Here is a 19,437-nt window from a genome sequence, read left to right on the forward strand (position 1 = left end):
CTCTCCACTCTCTTCCCCCCTCTCTTTCTCCCTCTCCACTCTCTTCCCCCCTCTCCCTCTCTTTCTCCCTTTCCCCCTCTCCCTCTCTCCCTCTCTACTCTGCTTTATTTTTTGGCCAGGACGAGTCTTCTCCTGATAACCGGTCTCAGAAGGCCTGGAGATATGGTGACTGGGATCTCCTTCCCCAAGGTGATGGACGAGGTCCCATCAGATCCCGCTCTCCTGAAGGGCAGTGGGTGGAGGCTCAGAGTTGGATATAAGGGGCGTCCTTGTTCTCAGCTCCACATTCACTGGTACTTGAGATCGGCGGAAACATGAAGATCCTTCTACTCTTGGGGCTGGTGGTTCTGTCGGAATGTCTGGTGAAGTATGTGGCCATAACATCTCCAGGAGAGCCATATAACCCTCCTCTCTGTCCCTCTCACTCTCTGCCCCACCTGTCTCTATCTCCTCTGAGAGCCATGTAACCCTCCTCTCTGTGCCTCTCACTCTCTGCCCCACCTGTCTCTATCTCCTCTGAGAGCCATGTAACCCTCCTCTCTGTGCCTCTCACTCTCTGCCCCACATGTCTCTATCGCCTCTGAGAGAGCCATGTAACCCTCCTCTCTGTCCCTCTCACTCTCTGCCCCACATGTCTCTATCTCCTCTGAGAGCCATATAACCCTCCTCTCTGTCCCTCTCACTCTCTGCCCCACATGTCTCTATCTCCTCTGAGAGAGCCATATAACCCTCCTCTCTGTCCCTCTCACTCTCTGCCCCACATGTCTCTATCTCCTCTGAGAGAGCCATATAACCCTCCTCTCTGTCCCTCTCACTCTCTGCCCCACATGTCTCTATCTCCTCTGAGAGAGCCATATAACCCTCCTCTCTGTCCCGCTCACTCTCTGCCCCACATGTCTCTATCTCTTCTGAGAGCCATATAACCCTCCTCTCTGTCCCTCTCACTCTCTGCCCCACATGTCTCTATCTCCTCTGAGAGAGCCATATAACCCTCCTCTCTGTCCCGCTCACTCTCTGCCCCACATGTCTCTATCTCTTCTGAGAGAGCCATATAACCCTCCTCTCTGTCCCTCTCACTCTCTGCCCCACATGTCTCTATCTCCTCTGAGAGAGCCATATAAACCTCCTCTCTGTCCCGCTCACTCTCTGCCCCACATGTCTCTATCTCTTCTGAGAGAGCCATATAAACCTCCTCTCTGTCCCGCTCACTCTCTGCCCCACGTCTCTATCTCTTCTGAGAGAGCCATATAACACTCCTCTCCGTCCCTCTCACTCTCTGCCCCACATGTCTCTATCTCCTCTGTTTCACACTTTGCTCCCTGTCTCGGTTATTCCGTATGTTAGGTTCCTCTCTGTCTCTCAGTCTCTGTGCTCTCTATATCTTTCCCTTCTCTGTCTCGCCTCTTACTCTGTCTTACTTATCAGACCCCTCTGTCTCTCACTCTGTCTCGTGCCTGCCTCACTTCCCCTGTCCTGTGTATTTCGGTACCTATGGCCTTATTCTATAAAGTGCCTCCAGTTGGGTTTACAGAATCACACATTTGTACTTTATAGAATAGGACCATATGTCTCTTCTTTTTCTTATCCCTCTCACACTCTGTCCTGTCTGTCTCTACTGTGGGGTGTCTCTTGCCTCTCTCTCTCTCTATCTGTCTCTGATTTTCTCATTCTGTTTTCTCCCTCTCCCCAACCCCTCTCTGCTTCTGTCTCTCCCTCTCCCTTCTGTCTCTCTCCCTCTCTTCCCACTCTCTCTCCTTCTGTCTCTCTCCCTCTCTTCCTTCTGTCTCTCTCACTCTCTCTTCCTTCTGTCTCTCTCCCTCTTCCCACTCTCTCCCTCCTGTCTCTCTCCCTCTGTCTCTCTCTCTCCCTCCTTGTCTCCCTCCCTCTCTTCCCACTCTCTCTTCCTCCTGTCTCTCTCCCCCGTCTCTCTCCCTCTCTCCTTCTGTCTCTCTCTCTCTCTCCCTCCTTGTCTCTCTCCCTCTCTTCCCACTCTCTCCCTCCTTGTCTCTCTCCCTCTCTTCCCACTCTCTCCCTCCCTGTCTCTCTCCTTCTGTCTCTCTCCCTCCTTGTCTCTCTCCCTCTCTCTCTTCGTCCTGTCTCTCTCCCTCTCTCCTTCACTCTCTCCCTCCTTGTCTCTCTGCCTCTCTTCCCACTCTCTCTCCTCCGTCCTCTCTCTCATATAGAAGGGAGTATCACACACTGTACCTCTGCCTCACACCCCTGTCTCCCCATCTTACTTTTCAGGGTCCCCCTGCGGAAGGGGGAGTCTCTCCGAAGCCGCCTGCGGAGACAGGGACTCCTGGGTGACTACCTGAACAAACACCCGTACAATCCCGCCAGCAAGTACTTCCCCACGCTGGCCCAGGCCTCGGGGGAACCCCTGCAGAACTACATGGATGTGAGTGTGTCACTGGGGTCTCCCAGCCAGGGTCTGCCCCTACTCTTCCCCTCTCTCTACCTGTCCCCCTCTCTCTCCCTGTCCCCCCCCTCTCTCTCCCTGTCCCCCCCTCTCTTTCCCTGTCCCCCCCTCCCCCTCTCTCCCAGTCCCCCTCTCTCCCCCTGTGCCTCTCTCCCTGTCCCCCTCTCTCCCCCTGTGCCTCTCTCCCGGTCCCCCTCTCTCCCCCTGTCCCCCTGTGCCTCTCTCCCTGTCCCCCTCTCTCTCCCTGTCCCCCCTCTCTCCCTGTCCCCCTCTCTCTCCCCGTGCCTCTCCCCATCACCCCTCTCTCCCCGTGCCTCTCCCCATCACCCCTCTCTCTCCCCGTGCCTCTCCCCACCACCCCTCTCTCCTTGTGCCTCTCCCCACCACCCCTCTCTCCTCGTGCCTCTCCCCATCACCCCTCTCTCTCCCCGTGCCTCTCCCCACCACCCCTCTCCCCCCGTGCCTCTCTCCCAGTCCCCTCTCTCCCCCTGTGCCTCTCTCCCGGTCCCCCTCTCTCTCCCTGTCCCCCCCTCTCCCCCCGTGCCTCTCTCTTCTCCTTGTATTCTTTACATGTAATACACAGTATGATGAACAGATCTGTTTGTTGGCGGGACACCCACGGGTCCGGTTCTGGGCAGGTCCGGTTCTGTTCAGCCACCTGTGCTGAAGCATGCAGCAGTCTCCGACTGAGCCACTGATTGTGCCACCTGCGCTGAAGCAGGGATATCCTTGGTCTGGAGTTGGGAACCCTGTAGTAACAGAAGCAGATCCCCCCGTGTGTTACTAAGTATTCTTATTCCCGGCTCACTGATGCCACCGGGGTCCCAGTAATGGGAAGTTTCTCTTTGCTGGGTCCCAGTAATGGGGCGTTTCTCTCTGCTGGGTCCCAGTAATGGGGCGTTTCTCTTTGCTGGGTCCCAGTAATGGGGCGTTTCTCTTTGCTGGGTCCCAGTAATGGGGCGTTTCTCTTTGCTGGGTCCCAGTAATGGGGCGTAATGGGGCGTTTCTCTTTGCTGGGTCCCAGTAATGGGGCGTTTCTCTTTGCTGGGTCCCAGTAATGGGGCGTTTCTCTTTGCTGGGTCCCAGTAATGGGGCGTAATGGGGCGTTTCTCTTTGCTGGGTCCCAGTAATGGGAAGTTTCTCTCTGCTGAGATATTGTTGGATTATTCATTTATTATAGTTTCTGATTTATTTTCTCTTCAAACTCCCAGAACCCCTCACTCTCTGATTTCAGCTCCCAGAACCCCTCACTCTCTGATTTCAGGTCCCAGAACCCCTTACTCTCTGATTTCAGCTCCCAGAACCCCTCACTCTGATTTCAGCTCCCAGAACCCCTCACTCTCTGATTTCAGCACCCAGAACCCCTCACTCTCTGATTTCAGCTCCCAGAACCCCTCACTCTCTGATTTCAACTCCCAGAACCCCTCACTCTCTGATTTCAGCTCCCAGAACCCCTCACTGTCCCTGATTTCAGCTCCCAGAACCCCTCACTGTCCCTGATTTCAGCTCCCAGAACCCCTCACTGTCTCTGATTTCAGCTCCCAGAACCCCTCACTCTCTGATTTCAGCTCCCAGAACCCCTCACTGTCTCTGATTTCAGCTCCCAGAACCCCTCACTCTCTGATTTCAACTCCCAGAACCCCTCACTCTCTGATTTCAGCTCCCAGAACCCCTCACTCTCTGATTTCAGCTCCCAGAACCCCTCACTCTCTGATTTCAGCTCCCAGAACCCCCCACTGTCTCTGATTTCAGCTCCCAGAACCCCTCACTCTCTGATTTCAGCTCCCAGAACCCCTCACTGTCCCTGATTTCAGCTCCCAGAACCCCTCACTCTCTGATTTCAGCTCCCAAAACTCCTCACTGTCTCTGATTTCAGCTCCCAGAACCCCTCACTCTCTGATTTCAGCTCCCAGAACCCCTCACTGTCCCTGATTTCAGCTCCCAGAACCCCTCACTGTCCCTGATTTCAGCTCCCAGAACCCCTCACTCTCTGATTTCAGCTCCCAGAACCCCTCACTCTCTGATTTCAGCTCCCAGAACCCCTCACTCTCTGATTTCAGCGTCTCGGCTCGGAGTTCAGTTGGGAAACTGACTAGTTCCAGGTTTTATTTTTGTGGTTAAATTGTTTGTATTTTTGTCTCTGTGCCCCTGGGCAAGGGGAGGTAACTGTTACCCCTGATGTATTCTCTCTGTGCCCCTGACCAAGGGGAGGTAACAGTTACCCCTGATGTATTCTCTCTGTGCCCCTGAGCAAGGGGAGGTGTTACCCCTGATGTATTCTCTCTGTGCCCCTGAGCAAGGGGAGGTAACAGTTACCCCTGATGTATTCTCTCTGTGCCCCTGAGCAAGGGGAGGTAACAGTTACCCCTGATGTATTCTCTCTGTGCCCCTGAGCAGGGCAGGTAACTGTTACTCCTGATGTATTCTCTCTGTGCCCCTGAGCAGGGGAGGTAACTGTTACTCCTGATGTATTCTCTCTGTGCCCCTGAGTGAGGGTAGGTAACTGTTACTCCTGATGTATTCTCTCTGTGCCCCTGAACGAGGGCAGGTAACTGTTACTCCTGATGTATTCTCTCTGTGCCCCTGAGTGAGGGCAGGTAACTGTTACTCCTGATGTATTCTCTCTGTACCCCTGAGTGAGGGCAGGTAACTGTTACTCCTGATGTATTCTCTCTGTGCCCCTGAGCAGGGCAGGTAACTGTTACTCCTGATGTATTCTCTCTGTACTCCTGAGCGAGGGCAGGTAACTGTTACTCCTGATGTATTCTCTCTGTGCCCCTGAGTGAGGGCAGGTAACTGTTACTCCTGATGTATTCTCTCTGTGCCCGAGTGAGGATAGGTAACTGTTACTCCTGATGTATTCTCTCTGTGCCCGAGTGAGGAGAGGTAACTGTTACTCCTGATGTATTCTCTCTGTACCCCTGAGCGAGGTCAGGTAACTGTTACTCCTGATGTATTCTCTCTGTGCCCCTGAGTGAGGGCAGGTAACTGTTACTCCTGATGTATTCTCTCTGTGTCCCTGAGTGAGGGCAGGTAACTGTTACTCCTGATGTATTCTCTCTGTGCCCCTGAGCAGGGGAGGTAACTGTTACTCCTGATGTATTCTCTCTGTGCCCCTGAGCAGGGCAGGTAACTGTTACTCCTGATGTATTCTCTCTGTGCCCCTGAGCAGGGGAGGTAACTGTTACTCCTGATGTATTCTCTCTGTGCCCCTGAGTGAGGGCAGGTAACTGTTACTCCTGATGTATTCTCTCTGTGCCCCTGAGTGAGGGCAGGTAACTGTTACTCCTGATGTATTCTCTCTGTGCCCCTGAGTGAGGGCAGGTAACTGTTACTCCTGATGTATTCTCTCTGTACCCCTGAGTGAGGGCAGGTAACTGTTACTCCTGATGTATTCTCTCTGTGCCCCTGAGCGAGGGCAGGTAACTGTTACTCCTGATGTATTCTCTCTGTACCCCTGAGCGAGGGCAGGTAACTGTTACTCCTGATGTATTCTCTCTGTGCCCCTGAGCGAGGGCAGGTAACTGTTACTCCTGATGTATTCTCTCTGTGCCCCTGAGCGAGGGCAGGTAACTGTTACTCCTGATGTATTCTCTCTGTGCCCCTGAGTGAGGGCAGGTAACTGTTACTCCTGATGTATTCTCTCTGTGCCCCTGAGTGAGGGCAGGTAACTGTTACTCCTGATGTATTCTCTCTGTGCCCCTGAGCGAGGGCAGGTAACTGTTACTCCTGATGTATTCTCTCTGTACCCCTGAGCGAGGGCAGGTAACTGTTACTCCTGATGTATTCTCTCTGTGCCCCTGAGCGAGGGCAGGTAACTGTTACTCCTGATGTATTCTCTCTGTGCTCCTGAGCGAGGGCAGGTAACTGTTACTCCTGATGTATTTCCTCTCTCCCCTCTCACACAGATTGAATATTTTGGGACCATTTCTATAGGTTCTCCACCCCAGGAATTCACTGTAATCTTTGACACTGGTTCTGCCAATCTGTGGGTTCCATCTGTGTACTGCTCCAGCCCAGCCTGCAGTGAGTGACCCCACACACTAACCCTATATATATACTGCTCTGGCCTGCAGTGAGTGACCCCACACACTGACCCTATATATATACTGCTCCGGCCCAGCCTGCAGTGAGTGACCTCACACACTGACCCTATATATATATACTGCTCTGGGCTGCAGTGAGTGACCCCACACACTGACCCTATATATATACTGCTCCAGCCCAGCCTGCAGTGAGTGACCCCACACACTGACCCTATATATATACTGCTCTGGCCCAGCCTGCAGTGAGTGACCCCACACACTGACCCTATATATATATACTGCTCCAGCCCAGCCTGCAGTGAGTGACCCCACACACTGACCCTATATATATATATATACTGCTCCGGCCCAGCCTGCAGTGAGTGACCCCACACACTGACATATATATATACTGCTCCGGCCCAGCCTGCAGTGAGTGACCCCACACACTGACCCTATATATATATATCTCACCATAATGAGACAGTTATCCCTCAAATATCTCACCATTTTTTACTCTCCACCTGACACACGAGACAACTCTGACCCCTGACCCTTACCTTCTCCTTCCAGACAATCATCACAAGTTTAACCCCCAGCAGTCGTCCACCTTTCAGGCAACTAACACCCCAGTGTCCATCCAGTATGGGACTGGGAGCATGACCGGGGTCCTGGGATATGACACTGTACAGGTGAGACCCTCATATAACACCAGCCCCTCTAAAACTCCAGTATAACATTGTGATACCCTAACACCCTCTCCCTCCATCCCCTGCTCTCTCTCCCTCCACCCCCTGCTCTCTCTCCCTCCATCCCCTGCTCTCTCTCCCTCCATCCCCTGCTCTCTCTCCCTCCATCCCCTCCTCTCTCTCCCTCCATCCCCTGCTCTCTCTCCCTCCATCCCCTGCTCTCTCTCCCTCCATCCCATGCTCTCTCTCCCTCCACCCCCTGCTCTCTCTCCCTCCACCCCCTGCTCTCTCTTCCTCCATCCCCTGCTCTCTCTCCTCGCTGTCTCTCCCTCCATCCCCTGCTCTCTCTCCCTCCATCCCCTGCTCTCTCTCTCTCCATCCCCTGCTCTCTCTCCCTCCCTCCCCTGCTCTCTCCCTCCATCCCCTCCTCTCTCTCCCTCCATCCCCTCCTCTCTCCCTCCATCCCCTGCTCTCTCTCCCTCCATCCCCTGCTCTCTCTCCCTCCATCCCCTGCTCTCTCCCTCCATCCCCTGCTCTCTCTCTCTCCATCCCCTGCTCTCTCTCCCTCCCCTGCTCTCTCTCCCTCCATCCCCTGCTCTCTCTCCCTCCCCTGCTCTCTCTCCCTCCATCCCCTGCTCTCTCTCCCTCCATCCCCTGCTCTCTCCTCGCTCTCTCTCCCTCCATCCCCTGCTCTCTCTCCCTCCATCCCCTGCTCTCTCTCCCTCCATCCCCTGCTCTCTCCTCGCTCTCTCTCCCTCCATCCCCTGCTCTCTCTCCCTCCATCCCCTGCTCTCTCTCCCTCCATCCCCTGCTCTCTCTCCCTCCATCCCCTGCTCTCTCTCCCTCCATCCCCTGCTCTCTCTCCCTCCCTCCCCTGCTCTCTCTCCCTCCATCCCCTCCTCTCTCTCCCTCCATCCCCTCCTCTCTCTCTCTCCATCCCCTGCTCTCTCCTCGCTCTCTCTCCCTCCATCCCCTGCTCTCTCTCCCTCCATCCCCTGCTCTCTCCCTCCATCCCCTGCTCTCTCTCCCTCCATCCCCTGCTCTCTCTCCCTCCATCCCCTGCTCTCTCTCCCTCCATCCCCTGCTCTCTCTCCCTCCCTCCCCTGCTCTCTCTCCCTCCCTCCCCTGCTCTCTCTCCCTCCATCCCCTGCTCTCTCTCCCTCCATCCCATGCTCTCTCTCCCTCCATCCCCTGCTCTCTCTCCCTCCATCCCCTGCTCTCTCTCCCTCCATCCCCTGCTCTCTCTCCCTCCATCCCCTGCTCTCTCTCCCTCCATCCCTTGCTCTCTCTCCCTCCATCCCCTGCTCTCTCTCCCTCCATCCCCTGCTCTCTCTCCCTCCATCCCCTGCTCTCTCTCTCCATCCCCTGCTCTCTCTCCCTCCATCCCCTGCTCTCTCTCTCCCTCCATCCCCTGCTCTCTCTCCATCCCCTGCTCTCTCTCCCTCCATCCCCTGCTCTCTCTCTCTCCATCCCCTGCTCTCTCTCCCTCCATCCCCTGCTCTCTCTCCCTCCATCCCCTGCTCTCTCTCCCTCCCTCCCCTGCTCTCTCTCCCTCCATCCCCTGCTCTCTCTCCCTCCATCCCCTGCTCTCTCTCCATCCCCTGCTCTCTCTCCCTCCATCCCCTGCTCTCTCTCCCTCCATCCCCTCCTCTCTCTCCCTCCATCCCCTGCTCTCTCTCCCTCCATCCCCTGCTCTCTCTCCCTCCATCCCCTCCTCTCTCTCCCTCCCCTGCTCTCTCTCCCTCCATCCCCTGCTCTCTCTCCCTCCATCCCCTGCTCTCTCTCCCTCCATCCCCTCCTCTCTCTCCATCCCCTGCTCTCTCCTCGCTCTCTCTCCCTCCATCCCCTGCTCTCTCTCCCTCCATCCCCTGCTCTCTCTCCCTCCATCCCCTGCTCTCTCTCCCTCCATTCCCTGCTCTCTCTCTCTCCATCCCCTGCTCTCTCTCCCTCCAACCCCTGCTCTCTCTCCCTCCATCCCCTGCTCTCTCTCCCTCCATCCCCTGCTCTCTCTCCATCCCCTGCTCTCTCTCCCTCCATCCCCTCCTCTCTCTCTCCATCCCCTGCTCTCTCCTCGCTCTCTCTCCCTCCATCCCCTGCTCTCTCTCCCTCCATCCCCTGCTCTCTCTCCCTCCCTCCCCTGCTCTCTCTCTCCATCCCCTGCTCTCTCTCCCTCCCTCCCCTGCTCTCTCTACCTCCATCCCCTGCTCTCTCTCCCTCCATCCCCTGCTCTCTCTCCCTCCATCCCCTGCTCTCTCTCCCTCCATCCCCTCCTCTCTCTCTCTCCATCCCCTCCTTTCTCTCTCTCCCTCCCCTGCTCTCTCCCTCCATCCCCTGCTCTCTCTCCATCCCCTCCTCTCTCTCCCTCCCTCCCCTGCTCTCTCTCCCTCCATCCCCTGCTCTCTCTCCATCCCCTGCTCTCTCTCCCTCCATCCCCTGCTCTCTCTCCATCCCCTGCTCTCTCTCCCTCCATCCCCTCCTCTCTCTCTCTCTCCATCCCCTGCTCTCTCCTCGCTCTCTCTCCCTCCATCCCCTGCTCTCTCTCCCTCCATCCCCTGCTCTCTCTCCCTCCATCCCCTGCTCTCTCCCTCCATCCCCTGCTCTCTCTCCCTCCATCCCCTGCTCTCTCTCCCTCCATCCCCTGCTCTCTCCCTCCATCCCCTCCTCTCTCTCTCTCCCTCCCCTGCTCTCTCTCCCTCCATCCCCTGCTCTCTCTCCCTCCATCCCTGATATCCCTCCTTTGCTTTCTCTTTTACCTTGCCTCGCTGTCTCCTCGCCCTGCGCTCTCTCCCTCGCTCTCCTCGCCCTGCGCTCTCTCCCTCGCTGTCTCCTCGCCCTGCGCTCTCTCCCTCGCTGTCTCCTCGCCCTGCGCTCTCTCCCTCGCTGTCTCCTCGCCCTGCGCTCTCTCCCTCGCTGTCTCCTCGCCCTGCGCTCTCTCCCTCGCTGTCTCCTCGCCCTGCGCTCTCTCCCTCGCTGTCTCCTCGCCCTGTGCTCTCTCCCTCGCTGTCTCCTCGCCCTGCGCTCTCTCCCTCGCTGTCTCCTCGCCCTGCGCTCTCTCCCTCGCTGTCTCCTCGCCCTGCGCTCTCTCCTCGCCCTGCGCTCTCTCCCTCGCTGTCTCCTCGCCCTGCGCTCTCTCCCTCGCTGTCTCCTCGCCCTGTGCACTCTCCCTCGCTGTCTCCTCGCCCTGCGCTCTCTCCCTCGCTCTCCTCGCCCTGCGCTCTCTCCCTCGCTGTCTCCTCGCCCTGCGCTCTCTCCCTCGCTATCTCCTCGCCCTGCGCTCTCTCCCTCGCTCTCCTCGCCCTGCGCTCTCTCCCTCGCTGTCTCCTCGCCCTGCGCTCTCTCCCTCGCTCTCCTCGCCCTGCGCTCTCTCCCTCGCTCTCCTCGCCCTGCGCTCTCTCCCTCGCTGTCTCCTCGCCCTGCGCTCTCTCCCTCGCTCTCCTCGCCCTGCGCTCTCTCCCTCGCTGTCTCCTCGCCCTGCGCTCTCTCCCTCGCTGTCTCCTCGCCCTGCGCTCTCTCCCTCGCTGTCTCCTCGCCCTGCGCTCTCTCCCTCACTCTCCTCGCCCTGCGCTCTCTCCCTCGCTGTCTCCTCGCCCTGCGCTCTCTCCCTCGCTGTCTCCTTGCCCTGCGCTCTCTCCCTCGCTGTCTCCTCGCCCTGTGCACTCTCCCTTACTCTCTCCTCGCCCTGCGCTCTCTCCCTCGCTCTCCTCGCCCTGCGCTCTCTCCCTCGCTGTCTCCTCGCCCTGCGCTCTCTCCCTCGCTGTCTCCTCGCCCTGCGCTCTCTCCCTCGCTGTCTCCTCGCCCTGCGCTCTCTCCCTCGCTGTCTCCTCGCCCTGCGCTCTCTCCCTCGCTGTCTCCTCACCCTGTGAACTCTCCCTCGCTGTCTCCTCGCCCTGCGCTCTCTCCCTCGCTGTCTCCTCACCCTGTGAACTCTCCCTCGCTGTCTCCTCGCCCTGCGCTCTCTCCCTCGCTGTCCCCTCCCCCTGCGCTCTCTCCCTCGCTGTCTCCTCGCCCTGTGCTCTCTCCCTCGCTGTCTCCTCGCCCTGCGCTCTCTCCCTCGCTGTCCCCTCCCCCTGCGCTCTCTCCCTCGCTGTCTCCTCGCCCTGCGCTCTCCCTCGCTGTCTCCTCGCCCTGCGCTCTCTCCCTCGCTGTCTCCTCGCCCTGCGCTCTCTCCCTCGCTGTCTCCTCGCCCTGCGCTCTCTCCCTCGCTGTCTCCTCGCCCTGCGCTCTCTCCCTCGCTGTCTCCTCGCCCTGCGCTCTCTCCCTCGCTGTCTCCTCGCCCTGCGCTCTCTCCCTCGCTGTCTCCTCGCCCTGCGCTCTCTCCCTCGCTGTCCCCTCCCCCTGCGCTCTCTCCCTCGCTGTCTCCTCGCCCTGCGCTCTCCCTCGCTGTCTCCTCGCCCTGCGCTCTCTCCCTCGCTGTCTCCTCGCCCTGCGCTCTCTCCCTCGCTGTCTCCTCGCCCTGCGCTCTCTCCTCGCCCTGCGCTCTCTCCCTCGCTCTCTCCTCGCCCTGTGCACTCTCCCTCGCTCTCTCCTCTCCCTCGCTCTCTCCTCGCCCTGCGCTCTCCCTCCCCCTGCGCTCTCTCCCTCGCTGTCTCCTCGCCCTGCGCTCTCTCCCTCGCTGTCTCCTCGCCCTGCGCTCTCTCCCTCGCTGTCTCCTCGCCCTGCGCTCTCTCCCTCGCTCTATCCTCGCTCTGCGCTCTCCCCCTCGCTGTCTCGCACACAGGTGGGGAACATTGCGGTCTCCAGCCAGATCTTCGGCCTGAGCCAGTCTGAGCCGGGCTCCTTCCTGTACTACTCCCCATTCGATGGGATCCTGGGTCTGGCGTTCCCCGGCCTGGCTTCCTCCGGGGCCACGCCCGTCTTCGACAACATGTGGAGTCAGAGCCTCATCCCCCAGGACCTCTTCTCTGTCTATCTCAGCTCGTGAGTCTACAGCTCTGCCACTGGCTCTGCCACTGGCCATGGTGTGACCTTCAGCAGCTACACAACCAGCCCCCTTCCTCACTGAGACACCGTTACAGCTCTGCCACTGGCTCTGCCACTGGCCATGGTGTGACCTTCAGCAGCTACACAACCAGCCCCCTTCCTCACTGAGACACCGTTACAGCTCTGCCACTGGCCATGGTGTGACCTTCAGCAGCTACACAACCAGCCCCCTTCCTCACTGAGACACCGTTACAGCTCTGCCACTGGCTCTGCCACTGGCCATGGTGTGACCTTCAGCAGCTACACAACCAGCCCCCTTCCTCACTGAGACACCGTTACAGCTCTGCCACTGGCTCTGCCACTGGCCATGGTGTGACCTTCAGCAGCTACACAACCAGCCCCCTTCCTCACTGAGACACCGTTACAGCTCTGCCACTGGCTCTGCTACTGGCCATGGTGTGACCTTCAGCAGCTACACAACCAGCCCCCTTCCTCACTGAGACACCGTTACAGCTCTGCCACTGGCCATGGTGTGATCTTCAGCAGCTACACAACCAGCCCCCTTCCTCACTGAGACACCGTTACAGCTCTGCCACTGGCTCTGCCACTGGCCATGGTGTGACCTTCAGCAGCTACACAACCAGCCCCCTTCCTCACTGAGACACCGTTACAGCTCTGCCACTGGCCATGGTGTGACCTTCAGCAGCTACACAACCAGCCCCCTTCCTCACTGAGACACCGTTACAGCTCTGCCACTGGCCATGGTGTGACCTTCAGCAGCTACACAACCAGCCCCCTTCCTCACTGAGACACCGTTACAGCTCTGCCACTGGCCATGGTGTGACCTTCAGCAGCTATACAACCAGCCCCCTTCCTCACTGAGACACCGTTACAGCTCTGCCACTGGCCATGGTGTGACCTTCAGCAGCTACACAACCATCCCCCTTCCTCACTGAGACACCATTACAGCTCTGCCACTGAGTCATGATGTGACCTTGAGCAGCTATGTATCCTGCTCTACTTCTCACTGCCGACTTTGTCCCCGCTGGCGCTGAGCGCGCTCATGCTTAGAGAGCTATCCAAGCATGAGCGCCGGGTGTCCTTAAAATTTTCCCAGGCGCTCGGGTGGGGGGTGGGGGGGGTAGGCGGGTTGCACCCTTTGCCGTGATGTGTGGATCCCCTTTGAGTTCTGGTTTTCAGCCACGTTTTGCAGCTCTGCCACTGGTCCCGGTGTGACCCTCTGCCGCTTTCTCCCCCAGTGACGGTCAGAGCGGGAGCTTCGTTCTGTTTGGTGGGACTGACACGTCTTATTACAGCGGCAACTTAAACTGGATCCCTCTGACTGCCGAGTCCTACTGGCAGATCACTGTGGATAGGTAAGCGATGCTCTGCGGTGGGGAGGGGTCACCAGAGCAACGCTCTGCAGATCTGCTGCAAGGCCCCTCCTGGCAATGAAAGGGTTAACAGTGTGACGCTCTGCTCTCTACCGGAGAGTGAAAAGGAATATTAGAGCGATGCTCTGCAGGCTGTGTGCGGGGGGGGGATATTAGAGTGATGCTCTGCAGGCTGTGAGCGGGGGATATTAGAGCGATGCTTTGCAGGCTGTGAGCGGGAGATATTAGAGCGATGCTCTGCAGGCTGTGAGCGGGGGGGATATTAGCGCGATGCTCTGCAGGCTGTGAGCGGGGGATATTAGAGTGATGCTCTGCAGGCTGTGAGCAGGGGGATATTAGAGTGATGCTCTGCAGGCTGTGAGCGGGGGGGATATTAGAGTGATGCTCTGCAGGCTGTGAGCGGGGGATATTAGAGTGATGCTCTGCAGGCTGTGAGCGGGGGATATTAGAGTGATGCTCTGCAGGCTGTGTGCGGGGGGGGATATTAGAGCGATGCTCTGCAGGCTGTGAGCGGGGGGATATTAGAGCGATGCTCTGCAGGCTGTGAGCGGGGGGATATTAGAGCGATGCTCTGCAGGTTGTGAGCGGGGGGGATATTAGAGTGATGCTTCTTCAGGCTGTGAGCGGGGGATATTAGAGCGATGCTCTGCAGGCTGTGTGCGGGGGGGATATTAGAGCGATGCTCTGCAGGCTGTGTGCGGGGGGATATTAGAGCGATGCTCTGCAGGCTGTGAGCGGGGGGATATTAGAGTGATGCTCTGCAGGCTGTGTGCGGGGGGGATATTAGAGTGATGCTCTGCAGACTGTCAGCGGGGGGATATTAGCGCGACGCTCTGCAGACTGTCAGCGGGGGGATATTAGCGCGACGCTCTGCAGGGAGGGTCCTGTTTAACCCCTGCTGTCCCTTCCCCTGGGCAGCGTGTCTATAAACGGGCAGGTCATCGCCTGCAGCGGCTCGTGTCAGGCTATCGTGGACACTGGCACCTCCCTGATAGCCGGACCCCCAACCCCCATTGCTAACATTCAGTACTACATCGGAGCAAGCCAGAACTCCAACGGGCAGGTAAGAGACCGTGGCACAGGGTGGTAATGTGCGTGGCACAGGGTGGTAATGTGCGTGGCACAGGGTGGTAATGTGCGTGGCACAGGGTGGTAATGTGCGTGGCACAGGGTGGTAATGTGCGTGGCACAGGGTGGTAATGTGCGTGGCACAGGGTGGTAATGTGCGTGGCACAGGGTGGTAATGTGCGTGGCACAGCTGTGCTGTCTGCGCCTTGGCAGCTGAGCTCGCTCTCTTTTTCAGTATGTGATCAACTGCAACAGCATCAGCAACATGCCGACCATCGTCTTCACCATCAACGGCGTCCAGTTCCCGCTGCCGGCCAGCGCCTACGTGCGCCAGGTAACCCACCCCCGCTGCCGGGCACACGGCTATCTCCCATTCCCGGGCGCACACGGCTATCTCCCATTCCCAGGCGCACACGGCTATCTCCCATTCCCAGGCGCACACGGCTATCTCCCATTCCCAGGCGCACACGGCTATCTCCCATTCCCAGGCGCACACGGCTATCTCCCATTCCCAGGCGCACACGGCTATCTCCCATTCCCGGGCGCACACGGCTATCTCCCATTCCCGGGCGCACACGGCTATCTCCCATTCCCAGGCGCACACGGCTATCTCCCATTCCCAGGCGCACACGGCTATCTCCCATTCCCAGGCGCACACGGCTATCTCCCATTCCCAGGCGCACACGGCTATCCTTAATGGGGAAGCATGTTCACATGTATAGATCCCTTCCCCGTACTGCGCAGGAACGCGCCCGAAACCTAAAGTAATCTGTCTGCTCAGCGCCTGTCTGACGGACATTTGTAGACCTCGAGGATCCTTGTCTGAGAAGATGAAGATCAGACCCTGTGTAGTCTGCATGGGAAACGGCTCTGTGCCGGAGAAAGTGAGAATAGGGAGCAGGAGGTTAGGGTTTTGGGCCTTAAAATACACATAAAAATGTAAATTAAAATCCAAACCAGACAGGATATTTTTTTAAATAAGGTATTAAGGTAAAATGATTTCATTGGCCTGACATTAGAAATAGGTTATATTGTGGGGAAGTGGAAATAAGAAATTCAGCACTCGTGCGGCAGATGTAAAGTTTGCTGGAAGCGCTAATCCCCTTGCAGCGGGTGTGTGGAGCGTCTCCCCTACTGACTCCTAAAGCAAGGGGACCCCCGGAATGGGGACACCTTGTAATGACAAGAAAAGAATGCACACAGTGCACACCAGGGGTTAATGCACACAGTGCGCCCCAGGGGTTAATGCACACAGTGCACACCAGGGGTTAATGCACACAGTGCGCCCCAGGGGTTTATGCACACACTGCGCACCAGGGGTTAATGCACACAGTGCGCCCCAGGGGTTAATGCACACAGTGCGCCCCAGGGGTTAATGCACACAGTGCGCCCCAGGGGTTAATGCACACAGTGCGCCCCAGGGGTTAATGCACACACTGCGCACCAGGGGTTAATGCACACAGTGCGCCCCAGGGGTTTATGCACACAGTGCGCCCCAGGGGTTAATGCACACAGTGCGCCCCAGGGGTTAATGCACACAGTGCGCCCCAGGGGTTAATGCACACAGTGCGCATCAGGGGTTAATGCACACAGTTCCGTGTAAGTTCCCGTCTCCCCCTTTCAGACTCGGGCAGCTGTTCAGCTTTATTATTAGCGGATATCTGGGTCCAGGAATCCGTTATTTTGAACATTCTTGTCTTTTTATTTATTTATTTTTTGTAATTCTGTGTTTAGATCGAGTCTGAGTAGACACACCCTGTTCTGTGTGTGGGTATTTCTGTTATATTTACCCGGATCCTGTGTGCATGTGTACTGCGGTGGGGTGGGATCCCCTCAGTTATCTGTGGTTTTAATAAATATTTTCTACCTATTTTAACCCCTGGGGCGCACTGTGTGCATTAACCCCTGGGGCGCACTGTGTGCATTAACCCCTGGTGTGCACTGTGTGCATTAACCCCTGGGGCGCACTGTGTGCATTAACCCCTGGGGCGCAGTGTGTGCATTAACCCCTGGTGCGCAGTGTGTGCATTAACCCCTGGGGCGCACTGTGTGCATTAACCCCTGGGGCGCAGTGTGTGCATTCTGTTCTTACATTGTGGGGAACTGCACCTTTAAATATGAAGCAGCGATCTCTCACTAAAGTGTCCCACGCTGATCTTCAGGGCGTCACAGTGACCGCATGGCGGGGTGTTGGTGGTGCAGGGGGTCCTGTCCTCTCACCCCAGGAGCTGACACTCACTCTCCCCCCTCCCTCCCACAGAACCAGCAGGGTTGTACCAGTGGGTTCCAGTCCATGAGCCTCCCGACCAGCTCCGGGGACCTGTGGATTCTGGGAGACGTGTTTATCCGCGAGTACTTTGTGGTGTTCGACAGAGCAAATAACTACGTGGGAATGGCACCCATCGCATAAAGACCCCCCGTCCCCCCCACTCCGCCTGGGAACACGTACCCCCTGACAAAACTCCGCCTGGGAACACGTACCCCCCAACACACCTCCCCCACTCCACCTGGGAACACGTACCCCCCGACACACCTCCCCCACTCCACCTGGAAACATGCCCCCCCCCCCAACACCTCCCCCACTCCACCTGGGATCACGTACCCCCGACACACCTCCCCCACTCTGCCCGGGTACATGCCCCCCCCCCCAATTCCACCTGGGTACATGCCCCCCCCCCATTCCCTTCAGAGCTGGAGAAGGGCACCACATCTCCATGCTTCTCCAGCACTGAACGAGTTAATTACCTCAGGGTCACTTACACCTGGTTAAAAGAAATGGCGGCCTGCGGTCAGCACTTACATCTCTGGGCAGTTTAACCGCTTCCCTGCCAGAGGGGAATCGCAGAGCTTCGCTTGGTCTGGCAGGGAAGGGAGTCCCTTTTCCCATCTCCGGTGAGAAGTGACATCGTTAACCCTATATATAATATATATATATCACCCCCTCCCCTCCCCCCCCCCCGAACGTGAGGAGCGCCCCGTGAAATGCCTGTTGTAATTTGGAATCATGTGTCGCTAATAAAACGTCTCTCAGCATCACCGGCTATGTCATCTCTGCAGCACTGTAATGGGTTAATGGGGCGATGCTCTGCGGGTCTCTGGCAGGGGAGGGGTTGATGGTGCGATGCTCTGCAGGTCTCTGGAAGGGGTTAATTGAGCGATGTTCTGCAGGTCTCTGGCATGGAAGGGGTTAATGGCGGGATTCTCTGCAGATCTCTGGCAGGGGAGGGGTTAATGGTGCAATGCTCTGCAGGTCTCTTGCAGGGGGTGGGGTTAATGGATAATAAACCACTTAAAAAAACGGTTAGTCCATCCGGACCAGGTGGGTTTTCCCTTGGGCAGACAGGCTCTTGCCCACACATGAAGGACGGTGAATTTAATACATGTGGTAAAACAAACAGCAGCCCATCTCTTCTACTCTCACTAGATGCAGAAAAAGCGTTCGATTGATTAGATTGGCAGTTTATGACGGCCACGCTCTCGCAGATGGGATTTACCCCAAAAATTCTAAATAGTATAAATACGTTATACTCTGCCCCAATGGCCATAGTGAAAACTAACAACTCTTTGTCTGATCCGTTTCCAATATTAAACGGAACCAGACAGGGGTGTCCGCTGTCCCCTTTGTTGTTTGCCCTGGCGATAGAACCACTAGCCTGCCAGATACGATTGAAACCCAATATCTCTGTCAAAAAGGAGGAGTTCAAGATAGCTCTCTTTACGGACGATATATTATTGACGCTTTCAAAACCTCTTATCTCACTCCCAAATCTTTTCCAACTTCTATCGGGATTTGGCTCTCTTTCAGGATATAAAATCAACCATAGAAAATCTTTAGCCCTTGGTCCACCTTCCTAAAGAAATGGTCAAATTACTCCAACTTAACTTCGATTTTAAATGGAATCCAAATTATATTAAATATTTAGGCATCCTAATTACCAAATACTACTCTACACTATACAACACACATTTTAAACCCTTCTTTGATCAAATAGCAAAAGATCTAGCCCCCTGGAACCCGTATATATTATCCTGGTTTGGGAGGATAGCAGCGATTAAAATGAATATTCTACCCAGACTTCTTTATCTTTTTCAAACTCTCCCAGTCAAAATCTGCCAGAAAGATCTAAACAATATACAAAAGAAAATATTGAAATTTATATGGCTAAATAGAATGGGGCTTAGCCCTTCCGAGCCTACAAAGTACTATACGGCAGCTCAATTAGGGCAACTGATTAGTTGGCATACAAACTCAAGGGGCAAAAGATGGGTAGAACTAGTAAACTTGATTTGCTCCCCATTTGAAACTAAGAACCTCCTCTGGCTTAACCAAAAATCCAGACCAGTCGAGATGTTTAAGAACCAAGTGATGCCTTTTGCCTGTAGCCTCTGGGATTCTCTTAAATCCAGGTTCCAATTAACCAGCCTCCCCTCCCTTATGCAAAGTTCACAGATCCCTCGCTGTCTTTCTACACAGGTAATCATTGATCCAAACCTTGGATCCAAAAAGGTCTCTTAAGAGTCAACGATGTTCTTATTCATGGGAAGGTCCCCTCGTTTATGTCATTACAGCCAAGCCATGATATTCCCTCCTCCGAATTTTTCAGATTTCTCCAGGTTAGACACTATATCCAATCCATCTACAAACCACACCAATCCCAAGTTTGGTGTATGCACCAACCCTCTACAAAGGGTATTATTTCCACGATTTATCACAATCTGACTCCTATTAAAAGTAACCAATCCCCTGATAAATATATGATTTCTTGGGAGAAAGATCTAAAAGCTAACTTAGATCTTGATATATGGAAAGCCGCCTCAAAAAACTCATCATGTGTTGTGATCAAAGAAAATATATACACACCAATATTCAGATGGTACATGACCCCTCCTAGGTTACACTAAAGGTGAACTTTGCGCCTAGA

General features: G+C 56.2%; 1 protein-coding gene across 1 annotated transcript; it reads left to right on the plus strand.

Annotated features, from left to right (window-relative positions):
• Nucleotides 1-244: 244 nt before the first annotated feature.
• On the plus strand, nucleotides 245-17,548 carry LOC142473398 (pepsin A-like). The gene is made up of 9 exons (XM_075580645.1): nucleotides 245-367; nucleotides 2,245-2,398; nucleotides 6,328-6,445; nucleotides 7,018-7,136; nucleotides 11,851-12,050; nucleotides 13,313-13,429; nucleotides 14,366-14,510; nucleotides 14,751-14,849; nucleotides 16,776-17,548. Exons 1-9 carry the CDS (start codon nucleotides 315-317, stop codon nucleotides 16,923-16,925), a joined length of 1,155 nt encoding a protein of 384 aa, XP_075436760.1. The 5' UTR covers nucleotides 245-314; the 3' UTR covers nucleotides 16,926-17,548.
• Nucleotides 17,549-19,437: the final 1,889 nt, after the last annotated feature.

Source organism: Ascaphus truei (assembly GCF_040206685.1).
Source record: "Ascaphus truei isolate aAscTru1 chromosome 8 unlocalized genomic scaffold, aAscTru1.hap1 SUPER_8_unloc_2, whole genome shotgun sequence".
Taxonomy (NCBI): Eukaryota; Metazoa; Chordata; class Amphibia; order Anura; family Ascaphidae; genus Ascaphus; species Ascaphus truei.